Source organism: Myotis davidii, unplaced genomic scaffold (assembly GCF_000327345.1).
Source record: "Myotis davidii unplaced genomic scaffold, ASM32734v1 scaffold97, whole genome shotgun sequence".
Classification (NCBI taxonomy): Eukaryota; Metazoa; Chordata; class Mammalia; order Chiroptera; family Vespertilionidae; genus Myotis; species Myotis davidii.
The window spans coordinates 5,221,963-5,237,264 of NW_006289392.1; the positions used below are offsets into that span (position 1 = coordinate 5,221,963).

General features: G+C 49.5%; 2 protein-coding genes across 2 annotated transcripts in view; one reads left to right on the forward strand and one right to left on the reverse strand.

Annotated features, from left to right (window-relative positions):
• Positions 1 to 6,664: 6,664 nt before the first annotated feature.
• CD3D (CD3d molecule) lies at positions 6,665 to 10,551 on the reverse strand. The gene is made up of 5 exons (XM_006761564.2): positions 10,377 to 10,551; positions 8,531 to 8,743; positions 7,999 to 8,130; positions 7,699 to 7,742; positions 6,665 to 7,501 (listed from the first exon to the last, which is right to left on the reverse strand). Exons 1-5 carry the CDS (start codon positions 10,429 to 10,431, stop codon positions 7,436 to 7,438), a joined length of 510 nt encoding a protein of 169 aa, XP_006761627.1. The 5' UTR covers positions 10,432 to 10,551; the 3' UTR covers positions 6,665 to 7,435.
• A 3,295-nt stretch (positions 10,552 to 13,846) lies between these two features.
• The window catches only part of CD3G (CD3g molecule), an 8,547-nt gene continuing 7,091 nt past the window's right edge, over positions 13,847 to 15,302 (forward strand). Inside the window, exon 1 of the mRNA XM_006761565.2 lies at positions 13,847 to 14,004. Coding sequence (XP_006761628.1) covers positions 13,950 to 14,004 — 55 coding nt within the window. The 5' untranslated portion in view covers positions 13,847 to 13,949. The remainder of the gene's footprint in view (positions 14,005 to 15,302) is intronic.

Here is a 15,302-nt window from a genome sequence, read left to right on the forward strand (position 1 = left end):
TTCCCCTCTCCTGCCTCTCTCCTCCTCTGAACATCAGACGTGCTGAGAGGCTAACGCACGAGTCCAGGTAAAGCCGTTCCCTACCTGGGGCCTCGTACCATCTGCAGAGGCAGCAGCCCGCTGCTCTGCGAGGGCAGAGACGGTGTCTGTCTCCATCCTGACTGCGCTCCTCATGCCCAGAGCAGAGCCTGGCAGGTGTGTGGGCTCAGTGTTGAATGTGAGGAAAGCACTGCCCGTGGGTCAATGCCAAGGGGACAGTCTTGGGGGCGATCATGACCCAGATGCTGCACCCCACTGTGACCCCTCCACCCGGGATCGTCCGGTGACCCCACCACTGTGACCCCTCCACCCGGGATCGTCCGGTGACCCACACCTGGCTCGGCAGTGGATGTCAGAGTCTGTGGGGAGACCTGGGCACATTTCTATTTCGCCTTCAAATTATGAAGGAACAATTTCTTTAATACAATCTGTTTGATGTCAAAACCTTATTTTCAATTACAAAAGGCATTCCAGAAAGCACTGATTAAAAACTGGTGCTTATAAGATTAATTTGACTGTAAATGAGCAGATACATTTCTATTAAATGTTGGTAAAAGTTTACATAAATGAAAGAAAAGGAAAGAAAGAGCTGGAGCGGTGGGGAGGGAGGGGAGGGAATGGGGAAGGCAGCCTCACGCTCTCACTGTGAGGGCGGCAGCCAGAGCGGCTGTGGTGCAGGAGCCAGGATGTGGGTGAGAGGGGCTGCAGCAGCCTGAGGCCAGTGTGGGAGGCCCCTCCCCGCCCAGGGCCCAGGCTCAGCTTGAGGAGAGGCCTAGCTCTGACATGGGTTTCGGTCCAGCTCAAGCCAGCGAGCTCTCTTCCTTCCCTCCCTCTCTGCACTCACAATGCTCTGTGACCACAGGGCTATTTGTGTGCGCAACCAGGACTGAAGAAGCCACTGGTGGTGTGGACGAAAGGGGTCACGTGCTAACCTGACAGCTCAGGGGAGGCCGCATGGCGGGCTTGCAAATTCAGACCTAAAGTAACCGCAAAGGGTGGTCTGAAATTAAACTTTAACTAAAAGCAATTATGGTGGGCAGTTACGTCCTAGGCCAGTATCTTCACTGACAAGGTCAACCTTTACCTTAACTGAGCCTGTCTGTCTTTTTGCATCTGTCATAACATACCCTTGAAATGTCTGGGTAACTTCTAACTTCCCTTTTTCCATACCCCTTGGGGCACAACCTAATGTGCTGGGCACCAGGACAGATACCACAAATTCCTTCATTGTTGTCATGTTAATTGCTGACTGTTGGCTATCCTGCACCCACCTAAGTATGTGTCCATCATTTTACATTTTGTCCAATCCCAGAGGTTTCCCCCTTTGCTTTCTCCCGCCTCTCTAGCCTATCACCAATGGATTTCATGTGACCCACCTACGTCTCCTCCTTTGATTGCAATGTCTAAAAACAGAGGAAAACCCGCCATTCTCTGGAGCACTATCCCAATCCATTGAGATACTACTTCCCAGCAATTGTCGACAGTTTGGCTCAAATAAACTCACAATATTCTTTCCAGGTTTGAATGTTTTTTATGTTAATAGTGGTGCACACTCAGCCTTGGGCTTGTGACCGCAGCTTCTATGTGACGGGCCCTGTTGAAAGCTGCTTCTTTCCCTCTAGAAGAAACACCATGGTGAATTTAATCTAATAATATATTAAAAGAAATACCACAATGATCAAGTACAGTTTATTTCAGGAATGCAGGGTTGGTTTAACAGATCATGCTGTGCTAGGGGCAGGGGCCTGACAAAGAAGAATTACTGAGTAGGCTGAGGGGCAGGGACCATGGGAGAGAAAAATTGCTAATTATCTCGCTAGAAAAGCAATGTGTTATGATTAAACCCAGCCAGGTGTGACCCTGCTCATAAATTTTACGTAAACTTTTTACCCTGCCAGTACCAGGAACGGCTAATGAACCACTTTGCAGTTTGTTTTTTCTTTTTTTTAAAAAATACTTTGTAGTGTTGCAGATAAAAGGTCTTGCTGTACTCTTGGTCAGCACTGCAAGCTGTGATGCTCCTACGGGAGGGATGCGGCTGAAGTCAGCTGGCCAGCTTAATAAAGGCTCTTAAAATTTAAATTCTGAGTCAGTGGTCTATCTCGCTGAGCTAACCCATAACATTTGGAGGCCCGCAGCGAGAACCCCTTATTTAGGGCAGGAGGCTCTCCCCCATTTATTGCCGGGCACTCAGCGAGATACCCCACATCCCTGTGGGGAACAACTACCAAGGAGGCCTCCAGTCTCCATCCCAGGTCCCAGGGAGGCAGAGGAGATTCCACCCAAAAACTTTCAATTTGGAAATCGAGCCACCTGAACTCTGGAGAGAGGTAAGGACCGGTCGTTAAACAGGAATTGGGACGTCCCATGGAAGGACCTATATGGAGGGCTGGACGCAGCGGGACTCCTGGTCCTGACCCGCGGCCACGACCGTGGCCGGGGTCCCTGGTTCGTGCGGCTGTAGGCTGCACCGGGCTTGTCTGTCTGGTGTTTGTTGTCTTGGTGTTTGTTGTCAAAAAGTCGTCTGCTTCTGTGTGCACCCTGCTGCAATGTTTTTGAAAAATTTTCAGGACTTCAAGGAGCAAGCTGCAGGTTCTGGGCAACCTTAGGTTGCATTTGGCTGATTTGTTTTGTCTTTGTCTTTGTCAAATGGGATAGGGTCAGTCATCTTCATCGACCCCCGATCAGTCAGGCCCACTCCAAGTGAGTGGAAGGGGAGCTTGATCACCTCCTGGGAAGCTATAGCGCTCCCTCAGGTATTGGGAAATTGTTAGGAATTGGGTGGATTGTTTAAACTCTGAGTGAATGTCTGGTGAAAGTGTGTGAGTGTGGAGGGAGGGGGCCTGCCCTCTCCTCTCCTTTGTGTGGCTCCACGACTTCAGTTACGGAGTCTGAGTGGGCCCCAACCTGAGGTTCCGCAATTCGTCATATGGCATAATGGTGACTCACCCCCACGTGGAGGTGACCAGGCCCGGGGTTTATACGGGTGCACCTTAGCTAAGACGAATCTAATATCCCAAGGAACTCAGCCAGGTGGGCATCTGAGTGAGGATCTGTGAAAATAGGTCACCCCCTCCCTTGTTTGTCTCTCGCCACCGATCATCATGGGGTCGGGACAAAGTTTGTTTGTGTAGGACTAGCCAAATTACTACAGAGAAAGGGGACTGGATACAGCTCCAGCCTGGGCTAGTCTACTAAGAAAGTGTAAATACAGGTGTTTGCCTTAGCTGCTCATTACTGGTCTGTGTGAAGTGAAAGCTACTTTGATTTATTCTACTTTTCTGTTGATATGCTTGGCTGAACATTTGGGCTGGACCCGGGATGGTCTGCAAAAGTCTCTTAGCAGCTGCGAGAATTATTTTTTTCTCAGAGTCTTTTGCTCACTATTAAAGGGGAATCAGCCCACTTAGTTAATATAAATTTCTGTCTACCAGTTGCTCTTACCTGGGTTGTAAATTTGCTCTTACCTGGGTTGTAAAATTGAAATTTTGAAGTTCTAGGGTAGATTTAAAGGCTAAAATAAAGGCTGACTAGGTTCCAAGATTGCTTGGTGCTGAGATTGCTTATAAAAAAAAAAAAAAACAAAGAGCTGTCTACCAGTTGCTCTTACCTGGGTTGTAAATTTGCTCTTACCTGGGTTGTAAAATTGAAATTTTGAAGTTCTAGGGTAGATTTAAAGGCTAAAATAAAGGCTGACTAGGTTCCAAGATTGCTTGGTGCTGAGATTGCTTATAAAAAAAAAAAAAAGCAAGAGAGAAGTCTTTTCAAGTTAACTATTTGCTTAGCAAATTAACAAAGTAGTAAATTTCAAAGAACTTGTTATTTATGGTTTTCTTATCTCTTTGGTGGATACAAAGGGCTTACAGTTCCGCAGGGAGGAGAGATTTACTGGCCTGTGATGTGTTTTGTTTGACTTGCTGTTTTCAGTTATTTATTAGAATCCTCGTAGAGGACATGGTCTTTCCCTTCCTCCCTCATCCTGATTCTGAAAGCATCTGTAACTGGATTTCAGGTGGCCTCCAGGCTTTCTGTCTGCAAGAAATCTCCCTATGCACCCATTATCTTTCCAGGCCGACTAAGAGTCATATTTCCCCACAGGTCGGACCCCAGCCTCCAGGAGGGAGGGCTACTATAGGAGCAGTCTGTAGTTTTCTTCGAAACTCCCACAGTTTAAAGGGAGACAAACAACTGAACTGGGGGACGGGGAATTGGTCGGAGAAATCAAGAGTAAAAGAGAAAAAATCTGTGAGGGAAAGCAATGGGCCTGGGCTGAGAGAAGGGGGTTGCGGGTGTTGGCAGTTACGTTACTGGCTGCAGACCTAACAGGTGCCTTATCAACTAACTTCAAGGTCACAAGTTTTCTGTAAGGACCAATGCTAATTGTTCACTTTTGATAATCATTAAAGAATTAAGGTTTCTAAGAATAAAGAATTTTAATACATTAAAAAAAAAACAACTAAACTCCCAGGAGAAAAGCGGAGGAGAAAAAGAGCTGAAATCTTCAGCCGCCCTGGTGATTTAGAACTGTTTGCTAGGCAGACTCAGCCCCTGAGAGCCAGGTCAAAGAAGCGGGGCTGGATGCCTGAGCTGCCCGCTGTGGCCCTGAAAGAAGAAGCAGCAGCAAGAGAAGTGGGGAAAGCAGAAATTTACCTGACACTAGAGCTGCCCAATGAGTAATGAGTGTTTTACAACAAGCAATACAAAACTTAGGCCTTTGGCTTGCTGGCTACAGCAGTTAAAACAGAAGCTAGTGACTGCCCGGGATCTATAAAAGCTGCAGATAGAGCTAACGAAAGCTCCCTGCTTGCAAATGTACTGAAAGGGTTCAGTACCTGTTGCTGCTGGAAGAGGAGGAGCTGATATCCCCTTCCAGTGCACTCCCTTGGAAGAGGCCTGGTTGCTGCTCTGCCACAAAGGGGACTGATGGGAAGACAAGGATAGCAGGCAAAGAAAAGAGCACTCTCCCTGGACCTGGGAGCCATCAGGACTTCGAAATTCTCCAAGAGAGGAGGAGTCTGACTCAGAGACTGGCTGAAACCTCATTGGGTTAGTGGGACCAGAGGCTGATGTCGTCCCTTTCCAGCAGGAAGTAGTAACAGATCAATCAACACCCCTGTTCACCGTAACACCCCATGGCTGTTGTACCACAAGGCTGAAAAGCTTGTGGAACAAGGCGGGGGGAGGTGAAGGAAAACCCCTATTCTGTAGGACTACTGTTTGGAGCTGCTGTTCTTTGGACGGCCTCTTATTCTAGAAGATAAGTTTGCTTCCTAGGCCATTTTAGCCTGCTTGAATAATGGGGGAGATAGACTTGGCTGTCTGGCCTTATAGGTCAGAGACTAGATACACCAAGTGCCATGCCAGGGGCATTTTTGATTGGATAGAACTGTGTAGTTTTCAAGACCGCCGCCAGCAAGCGCACAAAGGGCTGGCTCTTCCACAGAAAGGGAGGTTCTGCTTGTGGCTTTGCTTAGAATTTAAATTCATTTCCCTGGGCCCGCCACGGTGAATAAAATGTAACTCCAGAATCTTAGAGGAGGACGCTGAATCAAAGATTTGATTCGGGCATAAGACCAGTAGGGAATGTGCTAGGGCCAGGGGCCTGACAAAGAAGAATTACTGAGTAGGCTGAGGGGCAGGGACCATGGGAGAGAAAAATTGCTAATTATCTCGCTAGAAAAGCAATGTGTTATGATTGAACCCAGCCGGGTGTGACCCTGCTCATAAATTTTATGTAAACTTTCTACCCTGCCAGTACCAGGAACGGCTAATGAACCGCTTTACAGTTTGTTTTTTCTTTTTTTAAAAAAGTGCTTTGTAGTGTTGCAGATAAAAGGTCTTGCTGTACTCTTGGTCAGCACTGCAAGCTGTGATGCTCCTACGGGAGGGGCACGGCTACAGTCAGCTGGCCAGCTTAATAAAGGCTCTTAAAATTTTAATTCTGAGTTGGTGGTCTATCTCATAGACCATAACAATGAGCTAGCCCATAACAATGCCACCGATGTAATTTATAATTTATATGGTTTTACTTTTTCAGTAAAGTAAAACCATATAAACATCTCAATGGATGCTGAAGAAGCACTTGACAATACAACTATTTTCACTAAAAATGCCCAACAAACTAGAAAGAGAAGGGAATGTTCTCAACTTGTCAAAGGGCATCTAAGAAAAACCTACAGCCAACCTCATACTTAATGATGAAGACAACGCTTTCCCTCTAACATCACAAATAAAGCAAGAATGTCCTCCCTCCACTTCCATGCAGCATTGTACATGGCTGTAGCCAGTGCAAGGAGCTGAAATAAAACATCCACAGTGGACATGGAAACGTTAAACTGTCTTTATTCACAAGCAACATGGTCATCTATGTAGAATATCTAGTGCAGTGATTCTCAACCTTCCTAATGCCGCAACCCTTTAATACAGTTCCTCAAGGTTTGGCTCAGTTGATGGCACATTGGCCTGCAGAATGAAGGGTCCTGGGTTCAATTCCAGTCAAGGGCATGTACCTAGGCTGTAGTCTCGATCCCTGGCCCTGGTCAGTACGTGTGCAGGAGGCAACCAATCAATGTGTCTCTCTCAATTGATGTTTCTCTCTGTGTGTGTCTCTCCCCCTCTCTTTCACTCTCTCTGAATATCAATGGGAAAGTATCCTTAGGTGAGGATTAACAACCACAACAAAAAAAGAAAGCATCCTAAACCCCCACCCAGTCTCAAGCTCCAGTTTTGCAACTGAGTGGAGAGGGATGGTGTGTTTTAATTGATGAAGGGCTTCTGCTGCCAGTTTATCGTGCATGCAGGTAGGCGCAGGGCAGGCTCTGGGGGAGGAAGGTACATGGTACTGAGGGGCCTGGGCTGAGACCTCCTCACCCCTAGTGCCTTCACAAAGCTCATAACACCAAGGCCAGTCCCTCAGCAGAAGAGGGACGTTCCCACATGCATGTCCTTTGACAAGAAGTGAGTCCCAGGGCCCTTGATGTCTCTGCCACCTGCGCTCATGACGTCATGGAAACTTGTGTGTGGCTGGGTCCCTGAACTAGCAGCCGCCTCAGCTGTGGCGAGGGAGCCAAAGCTCAGGAAGTGCTACGGGGCCGCCTGCGGGGGGCGTGGTGGGCAAACCCTGTCCCCAGGAGCCCACCAGGTCAGAAGCACCCTGAGCCAAGCTGTAATGAGAGAGTGCCCATCGCCGGGTCCATGGGGGCCAAAGGAAGGAGAGCGATGAAGAGAAAACACACGTGGACAGGGAGGGCAAGCACCCTGCCAAGTCAGCACAGCTCCGAGGCCTGGCCCGGGACCTTTGAAAAGCGCAGGAGCTGCCGCGTGCAAGAAGACATCTTTATTGGCTGAGCAGGAAGAGAAGGGACCGTCGGCAGCTGGTGCTCCATCAGTCTCAGGTTCACCTGCTCCGAGGCCAGTTCTCACCAAGGTGACTGTACTGAGCATCGTTCCGGTCTCTGAGGGGCTAAGAGAGGAGAAGGGGCAGGGGCAGGGCTCCCCAGGGAGCCCCAGCCGGCCGCTGAGAGCTGGTGCCTGGCCTTTCCAGGTCCCAGCCCCAGTAAACTCCCACTGGGACCCTTCATACACACACGTCACCCCTAGTGTCAGCTTCTGCATTGCCACTCTCCCCTCCTCCCACCCCATCTCCCCCCCAGGGCTCACCTGGTAGAGCTGGTCGTTCCTCAGTAGAGCTTGAGTGTCAGCAGCTAGAAGAGCCAGGAAAGCGAGTTAGAAAGGCCTGGGCGGGTGAGCTGTGAGACCCTATGGGCTCTGCAGGGGAGCTGCAGGCAGTCACAGCTCGGAAGGCTGCGTGAGCAACATGGGCACCCAAGTCCTTCGATAGCAGCTGTAAACATCCTTAGGAGAGTGAGTCACAACCCACTCCAGACCCACTGCTAGGCAGGGGCACCCCCACAACACACACACACACACTCTCTCTCTCTCTCTCTCCCACCCACTTACCCCTGGGCAGCCTTCCAGTCTCGTGTCCAGCAAAGCAGTAGACTCCCAAAGCAAGGAGCAGGGTGGCGATGACATCGGTGATGATGATGCCGGCCAGGGTGGTAGGGTCCAGCTCCACGCAGTTCTGGCACACTGGGTGGGGGGCGGGGCGGGGAGGAGAGAAGAGATGGGAGGCCTTTCAAGACCAGGAAGCCACCTCTGCCTCCTGGGGCAGCCCCAGGCTCTCTCCAGTCAAGACCTGAACTTAAGACCCTCGGAGAAAGGCCGCGGATGGCCTTGCTATATCCCCCCCACCCCGCAAAGGCCAAGCCGCTCTCCCAACAAAGCCCTCCTGCTGGGGTCGCACGGCTCCCGCTGCTCTTTTTCCTCAGATAAGTTCTCTCCAGCTCTGAGGGCCTGAGAATCTGGCTCCTGCCATCATAAGAGGAGCCCCGTTTGTTTAGAAAACAGATTGGTTCACCACGGCCCCCGCCCCCCAGCTAGAAAGTTCTCACATCCAGAGGCCCCATCCATGCCAACCCAAGGCACGCACTTCGATAATACACTTGCAGGGTGTATGTGGTGCCTTGTGTCTGCGTCTCATTGCACTGGTACACTCCCCGCGGGTCCAGGACGCGTCTTCCCAAGTCCAGACTTTGATTGTCCTGTAACTTGATCCCCATCGTTCCCTCTAGCCAGGTGATGCCGGTGCAATTCAAAACCACTTTGTCCTCAAATTCCTCCACGAATTTCATGAAGGGGCTCACTAAGGGGAAAAAATACTGTGATTGGAGCCACCTCTTTGATCTGCCCCAGACCCCGTGTTCTGCTGAGGCTCACTCTTAAGAAAGACCGCTATTCAAGTCTAATTTATGGTTTCTTGCAAGAGAGAGGTCACGAGAGAAAGGCTTCAGGAGGCTGCCCATGAGCCTCAGGGGCCAGGAAGGACACAAAGGTGCGGCCCACGCCGGGGATAGGCCCTGAAGAACAAAGAGTAAAGGAGGAACCCTAGAAACGGGTTCATCTGAGGACCGTCCTGGAAATGAATCCAGACCACTGATTCCAAGTAGGAGGGGAGCGGACGGGATGAATCTCAGAGGGGAGGGGCGTGGGGGAGACAGTTACTGAAGAACTCATATGCAGAACCTAGGGACACAGACAATAGGCTGGTGAAGGCCTGGAGAGGGAGGCAACATCCGCAATACTTTCAACAATAGCGATAAATTCAAAAGTAGAATAAAGGACAGCAGGAGGGTAGCAGAGCCCGGGAGAGCACTCAGGAGGCAGGAAAAAGCAGAGGCTCCTTGCTTGGAGATGCCTGCATTTTCCCTCCAGGGAAACTTCCAATTCTACTCCCCAGCCAACTTACAACGCTCCCACTTCAGCTTCTCCCCCTCTCCCTCCCTTTCCTCACCCCAACAACAGTAAGCGAGATGGTGGGGTTGAGACCAGCCCCAGGGGTCGAGCAGGGAACCCAGAGCAAATCCCACGTAGAGTTTTAGTTGTTCCACCTTCGCTGAAGAGGAGAAGGACGGAAAGGAAGATGTATCAAATCTCCTCTTGGGGCTCCACACAAGGCAAGTCCTGTGGGGAGTTAGGGCTGGAGGCACGCACAGCACCTTCTAGAAACACTGCGTTGCTTTGACGAGAGCATCTCCAGTCCACAGAGGCACCGGCTTCAGTGCCCCCAATCCCAGGGAGCGTGGGAGCTACGTTCTCCCTGAGCTGCACGCTCAGCTACCAGTTTGGATACAAGAGCACTGTCTAGAAAACCCAGTGCCTACACAGCAGGTCAAGAACCCATGTGTGCGCACTCAGGGAGAAGGTGCCTCAGACTTCATAGCCGACACGCATGTCCTGCTTGGGGCTGTTTCCGCTGAAAGTGCTGGGTGTTCCTCAGCAGCTAATCCCAGGTCACCTGGGACTGAGGGGGCCCTGGGACAGGAACCAGGCCAACAAGATGGGTTGGTCGCTCTTTCCCCAAACCTGCCCTCCCTTCTGCTCCTCCTAAAGCTAGTTCTTCTCTTCAAGCATTCCCCTGGGTGCTGGGCCACGGCCCCGGGAGGTGGCCTAACCGTGGCCTCCTGACAAGAGGCCTGGATCCTAGAGGAGCAGTGCTGCCATTGTCGGCCCGTCTCGGGCACACACACCAACATTCCCTACAGACCTCGGCCTGGGGCCTTCGGGGAGACACTCAAGGCCGAGATGAACCCTTCGCTGGAGCGGGTCAAAGCCAAGAGCTCATTTCGCAGACCCGGCGCCCCATCCAGCGCGCCCTCCTGGGCAGCCCTGCATGCCTGAGAGCCAGCCCTGGGAAGATCTGTCACCCCTCGCTCCAGGTGTGATGTCCCCCTCGGTCTCTTCCCGCAGGTGCCGCCCCGTCCCTGGACAAGCCTTACCGTGGGAGAGAAGGGCGGCCAGCGCCAGGCCAGCCAGAAACCTGCTGCGCGCCATCTCTGAACAGAATTCGGCAGGAGCTAGACCGGCCCAGGGCGCCCGCTGGGAGAGCCGCCCTCCCCGCTGACTCGCAGGCCGGAAAGAGGGGCGCGGGGGGAGGCACCAGAAGACGCTTTGTTTGCTCTCTGCCTGGAGGATGGGAGATGGTGGGTGCGGGTGTGGGTGCGGGTGCGCCGGCTTCCGGTGGGGAGGGAGGTGGGATGGGAGGTGGGGGGGAAGGAAGCAGGTGCAAGTTGCTCTCTGCACAGGAAGCGTAGGGGTGGAGTGAAAGAGGCAGCAGAGAACATGCGGAAGGTTGCCTGATTTCTGGGAAGTAGAAGGAGGTTGAGGATGGTCCTTTCATGGGTCATTGATGAAAAACGAGAACTTGCCTGGTCTTTCGTGGGACCCTGCCCAGTCTTCTTCGAGCAGCCTGGGACAGCAAACCACACGCTTACCTGCAGGAGGCTGGGCTTTGGAGCACCCGCCCCGCCTGCCCCAGAGATTCGAATCCCAGCTCCAATACTGCCTCCCTGCTGGGCCTGGGCCAGTGGTGGAATTTTCAGAGTCCAGTGCCCTCGGTATCACCATAAGGCTTGGCTTGGCTCTCTACTTCTCCTCTATTTTTAATTACAATTGGCATTCAATGCTGTACCAGCTTCAGGTGCACAGAGAGTGGCTACATGTGTATATAACTTACCAAGTGACCCCTCCCCTGGTGCATCTTGCACCCACCTGGCACAGTTAGCACATAGTTATTGCAATATTATTGATTATATTCCCTATGCTGTCCTTTACACCCCTGTGACTATCTTGTAACTACCAACTTGTACTTTTATATATATTTTTTTAATTGATTTCAGAGCGGAAGGGAGAAGGAGAGAAAGATAGATGATGAGAGAGAATCATTGATCGGCTGCCTTCTGCACACCCCACACTGGGGATCAAACCCTCAACCCGGGCATGTGCCCGGACCAGGAATTGAACCATGACCTCCTGGTTCATAGATCAACACTCAACCACTGAGCCATGTGGGCTGGGCTCAGTTTGTATTTCTTTATTTCTGTACCTATCTCACCAGCCTCCCACCCCTCCCATCTGACAATCATCAGTTTGTTTCTGTATCTATGAGTTTGTTTTGTTTGTTTATTCTACTTTTTTATTGCTTTTAGAGAGGGAGGAAGAGAAAGAGTGAGAGAGAGAGAGAGAGAGAAACATTGATATGAGAGAGATATATCATCAGTGGCCTTCCATATGCACCCTGACCGGGTATCAAACCCATAGCCTAGGTATGCGTTCTGACCAGGAATCGAACCCAAAGCCTTCCGGTGCAAGGACAACGCTCCAACCAACTGCGGCTCGCTGGTCAGGGCTGTGTATTCTGCTTTTGAGATGCCACATATAAGTGAGACCATGTGGCACTTGTCCCTCTCGGTCTGACTCACTGCATCCAGGACAATACCCTCGCGGTCCATCCATGTTGTTGTAAATAGTAAGATTTCATTCTTTTTCATGGTAAGCAGTTATTGCCATCTTATCCATTGTTTTCTGACTGTTTTTATAGTTTCTGTTCCTCTCTTATTCTCTTGCTCCCTTCTTTTGTATCTTTTTCATCTTTATTGTTGAAAGTATTACGTATGTCCCCATTTTCCCCCATTGACCTCTTCTAGCCTACCCCGCCCCCCACCCCAGGCCTCTTGCATGTTGTTGACTTTCTGTAGTGTTGTATCTTGTTTCCTCTGTATCTCTTGTAGATTTTTCAGTTTATGGTTTCCATGGGTTTCGTATATACCAAGCCATGTTTACACCTTCCATGTTAATTGGATGGTCACTTAAGTTCAAACACTTTCTAAAATCACTATCATTTTTACTCACCCCTTCATATTTATGTTGTTATCATGTTTTTTTGTGTGTTTGTGTGTATCCTTTAATTTACTGTTGTAATTACACATAATCTTCCCACTTTTTAAAATATTTTTATTGATTTCAGAGAGGAAGGGAGAGAGAAAGATAAAAACATCAATGATGAGAGAGAATCATTGATCAGCTGCCCTCCTGCATGCACCCTACTGGGGATCAATCCCACAACTTGGGCATGTGCTCTTGACTGAAATCAAACCGGGGACCCTTCAGACCTCAGGCCAACACTCTATTCACCCCTATGATGTGAATGCTGTTACACTTTATGTTGTCCCAGAGGTCCTTTAAACTATTTCCTTTTTTTTTCTTCTTTTTACTGTTCTGATTGGGTGTTTTCCACTGCCTTTTTTATTTTAATAAGTTTTTATTTATTTTTATTTTTATTTTTTTTTAGAGAGAGGAAGGGAGCAGGAAAGAGACAGAAGCATTGATGGGAGAGAAACATGAACTGGCTTCCTCCTGAACCCTCCCTACTAGGGATCGAACCATCAACTTGGACATGTGCCCTGAATCAAACCAAGGACTTCTTGATATATGGGATGATGCTCAACCAACTAAGACATATCAGCCGGGCTCTGCCACCTTGTCTTGCAAATCATTGACTCAATCAACTATTTCCTCTAATCTGCTGTTGATGCGCTCTGATGTATTCTTCATTTGTGATAAGGATTTGAACATGATGTTTGCATGATACTAGACACATCATATGTGTTCAGTGAGAAATAGTTATTAATAACAATATGATTGACTTGTAGGCAGAGTTGAGCCTTCCCAAGAGACAAATGGACTCCCCTTCCCACTCCCACCCTCGCCCCGTGGCCTGTGGAGTTTTGAAACCACACTGTCGTAGTTAAACTATAATTTACCTGAGGGCAGAGCTCATGTATATCTCACTTGTTTCTGTGTTTCCAACACCTGGCTTGTGCCTGGCACATGACAAGAATTCCATCCATTTTTATTGACTCGCTGACTGACTGGCTGGGAGAGATAGGGCCTGAGATCTCGGAAACTCAGCTCAGTCCCTGTCCTTGGCAATGCTTGGCTGTCTTGTTGGAATTGTCCTGTTTCCTTCCAAGCAGATACCTCTTTGATGATCTCATCTCAGAAGGACAGTAAAACATCCCTGTATGAGGACCCCGAGTGAAGTGGCTCTCTTGTCAGAGCTCCAGCCCTGAGCACCCTAAAGTTCCCACCTTTATTCATTAGTCCGGCAACAACTAGTAACAAGCAACAACTGGCTAAGATACCGGCAACAAATGGTGTCTGCAATGTTATTTCCCTTGTGAAGAAACAGGCCCAGGCCATTGACTACCCAGCATCCAAGGCTGTTTGTTCTCTGTGCAAGCCAGAGTCTCTGCAAAGGGAATCCAGCTCTCTCTTCCTCCACGCCACCTCCCACCCTTGACTCCTTAACAGAAGAGCAAGGACAGCTGCACCTGCAGCCTGCTGAGCCCCAGCTGACCACACTTGAAGCTGAGGGCGGAGGCTCTGGGTTCCTGCATTCTCGCAGGGGCCCCAGCCTGAAGGGTACTGGGTGGAGCCAGGCGAGTACTGCGCAGGCTGGCTGGCTGCTAGCGGTTGCTCAGTGCTTCTGCGGGAGAAGGACAGAGACCGACATGGAGCAGGGGAAGCGTCTGGCCGGCCTCATCCTGGCAATCTCTCTTCTTCAAGGTAAGGGCGGCTTAGGGGTCCTGGCAGCCTGGAGAGAGACTCAAGGCCACCACCATGGGACAAGAATATTGGGATCCATGACCTTGAGCCAGCCTCAGCTATCACCTTGGAGTTCAGAGAAAGCAGAGTAAAAATAAAGCCTCTTATTATTCTCTGTTAGAGGAAGCAGTGTCCCATGAGAGAGGTGGGTCCTCATCTCCGGAGGGATCAAATCGGAGAACTTAGCTGTCTAGAGAGAAAGCCCGGATGTCACCATCTTAGGTTTGAATGTAGCCGAAAAGGGACAGGCCAGGAACCTGAGAAGAAAAGGTATGTGTTTTTAAATCAGCTTGGTGAGGAGTAAACCTGTAAAGCATCCACTCAGTTGGTGAGTCCATCAACTGGTCAACCAGGATGGGGGAGGTCCTATTAGGTAAGAGACCAGGAAGATATAAAGATAAGTGAAAACCTTCTGTCTTGCCCTGGCTGGCGTGGCTCAGTTGCTTAGAGCATCATCCCATACACCAAAAGGTGGTGGATTCAATTCCTAGTCAGGGCACATACCTAGGTTGTGGAGTTCAGTCCCCAGTTGGGTCGCATGCCAGAGGCAACTGATCAATCTCTCTTCTTCTCTTTCTCTCCCTCCCTCCCCTACAGGGACTTCTTCTCTGTAAAAAAAAAAAAAAAAAAATTCATTCTGCCTAAAGGACTCATAAACTAATTATATGAATAAGTTTCAGTGTTTCCGGATTGAATGTTAGGTACAATAAAAGATGCCTGTATGAATATTCAGTTGTAAATATTCACTGGGAAGTGGGTGGACTGAGCCAATGTCTACATTATGGACTGGAGGTGGTTCTCCACACAATGGGAAAGCTAACACCATGAAAGTTGTTGGAATCACACAGGTACTATGTTAGATGTGAGGATGAGGGGGCTGAGGATAGAACTGTGAGGATACCAACCTTTAGGGGCAGTTAGAGAAAAGGTATCTCTGGAAAGAGATAAGGGAATGATCAAAGAGCTGGAATAATCAGATGATTCCAATACTATGGAAACCGAAGAAGTGGAAAGTTTCCAAAGGAGAAAGTCACTGACAGGATGAAATTTTAAAGAGTGACCCACTAATATAAGAATCAACACTAATAAAAGAGAAAAATGGTAATTGGCGTATGACGCTACCCTTTTCATTGGCTAATCAGGGCTATATGCAAATTAACTGCCAACTCAGATGGCAGTTAACTGACAACAAAGATGGCTGTTAATTTGCATATGTAGGCACAATGCAGGGAGGCGAAAGGGAAAGCAGGAAGAAGCCC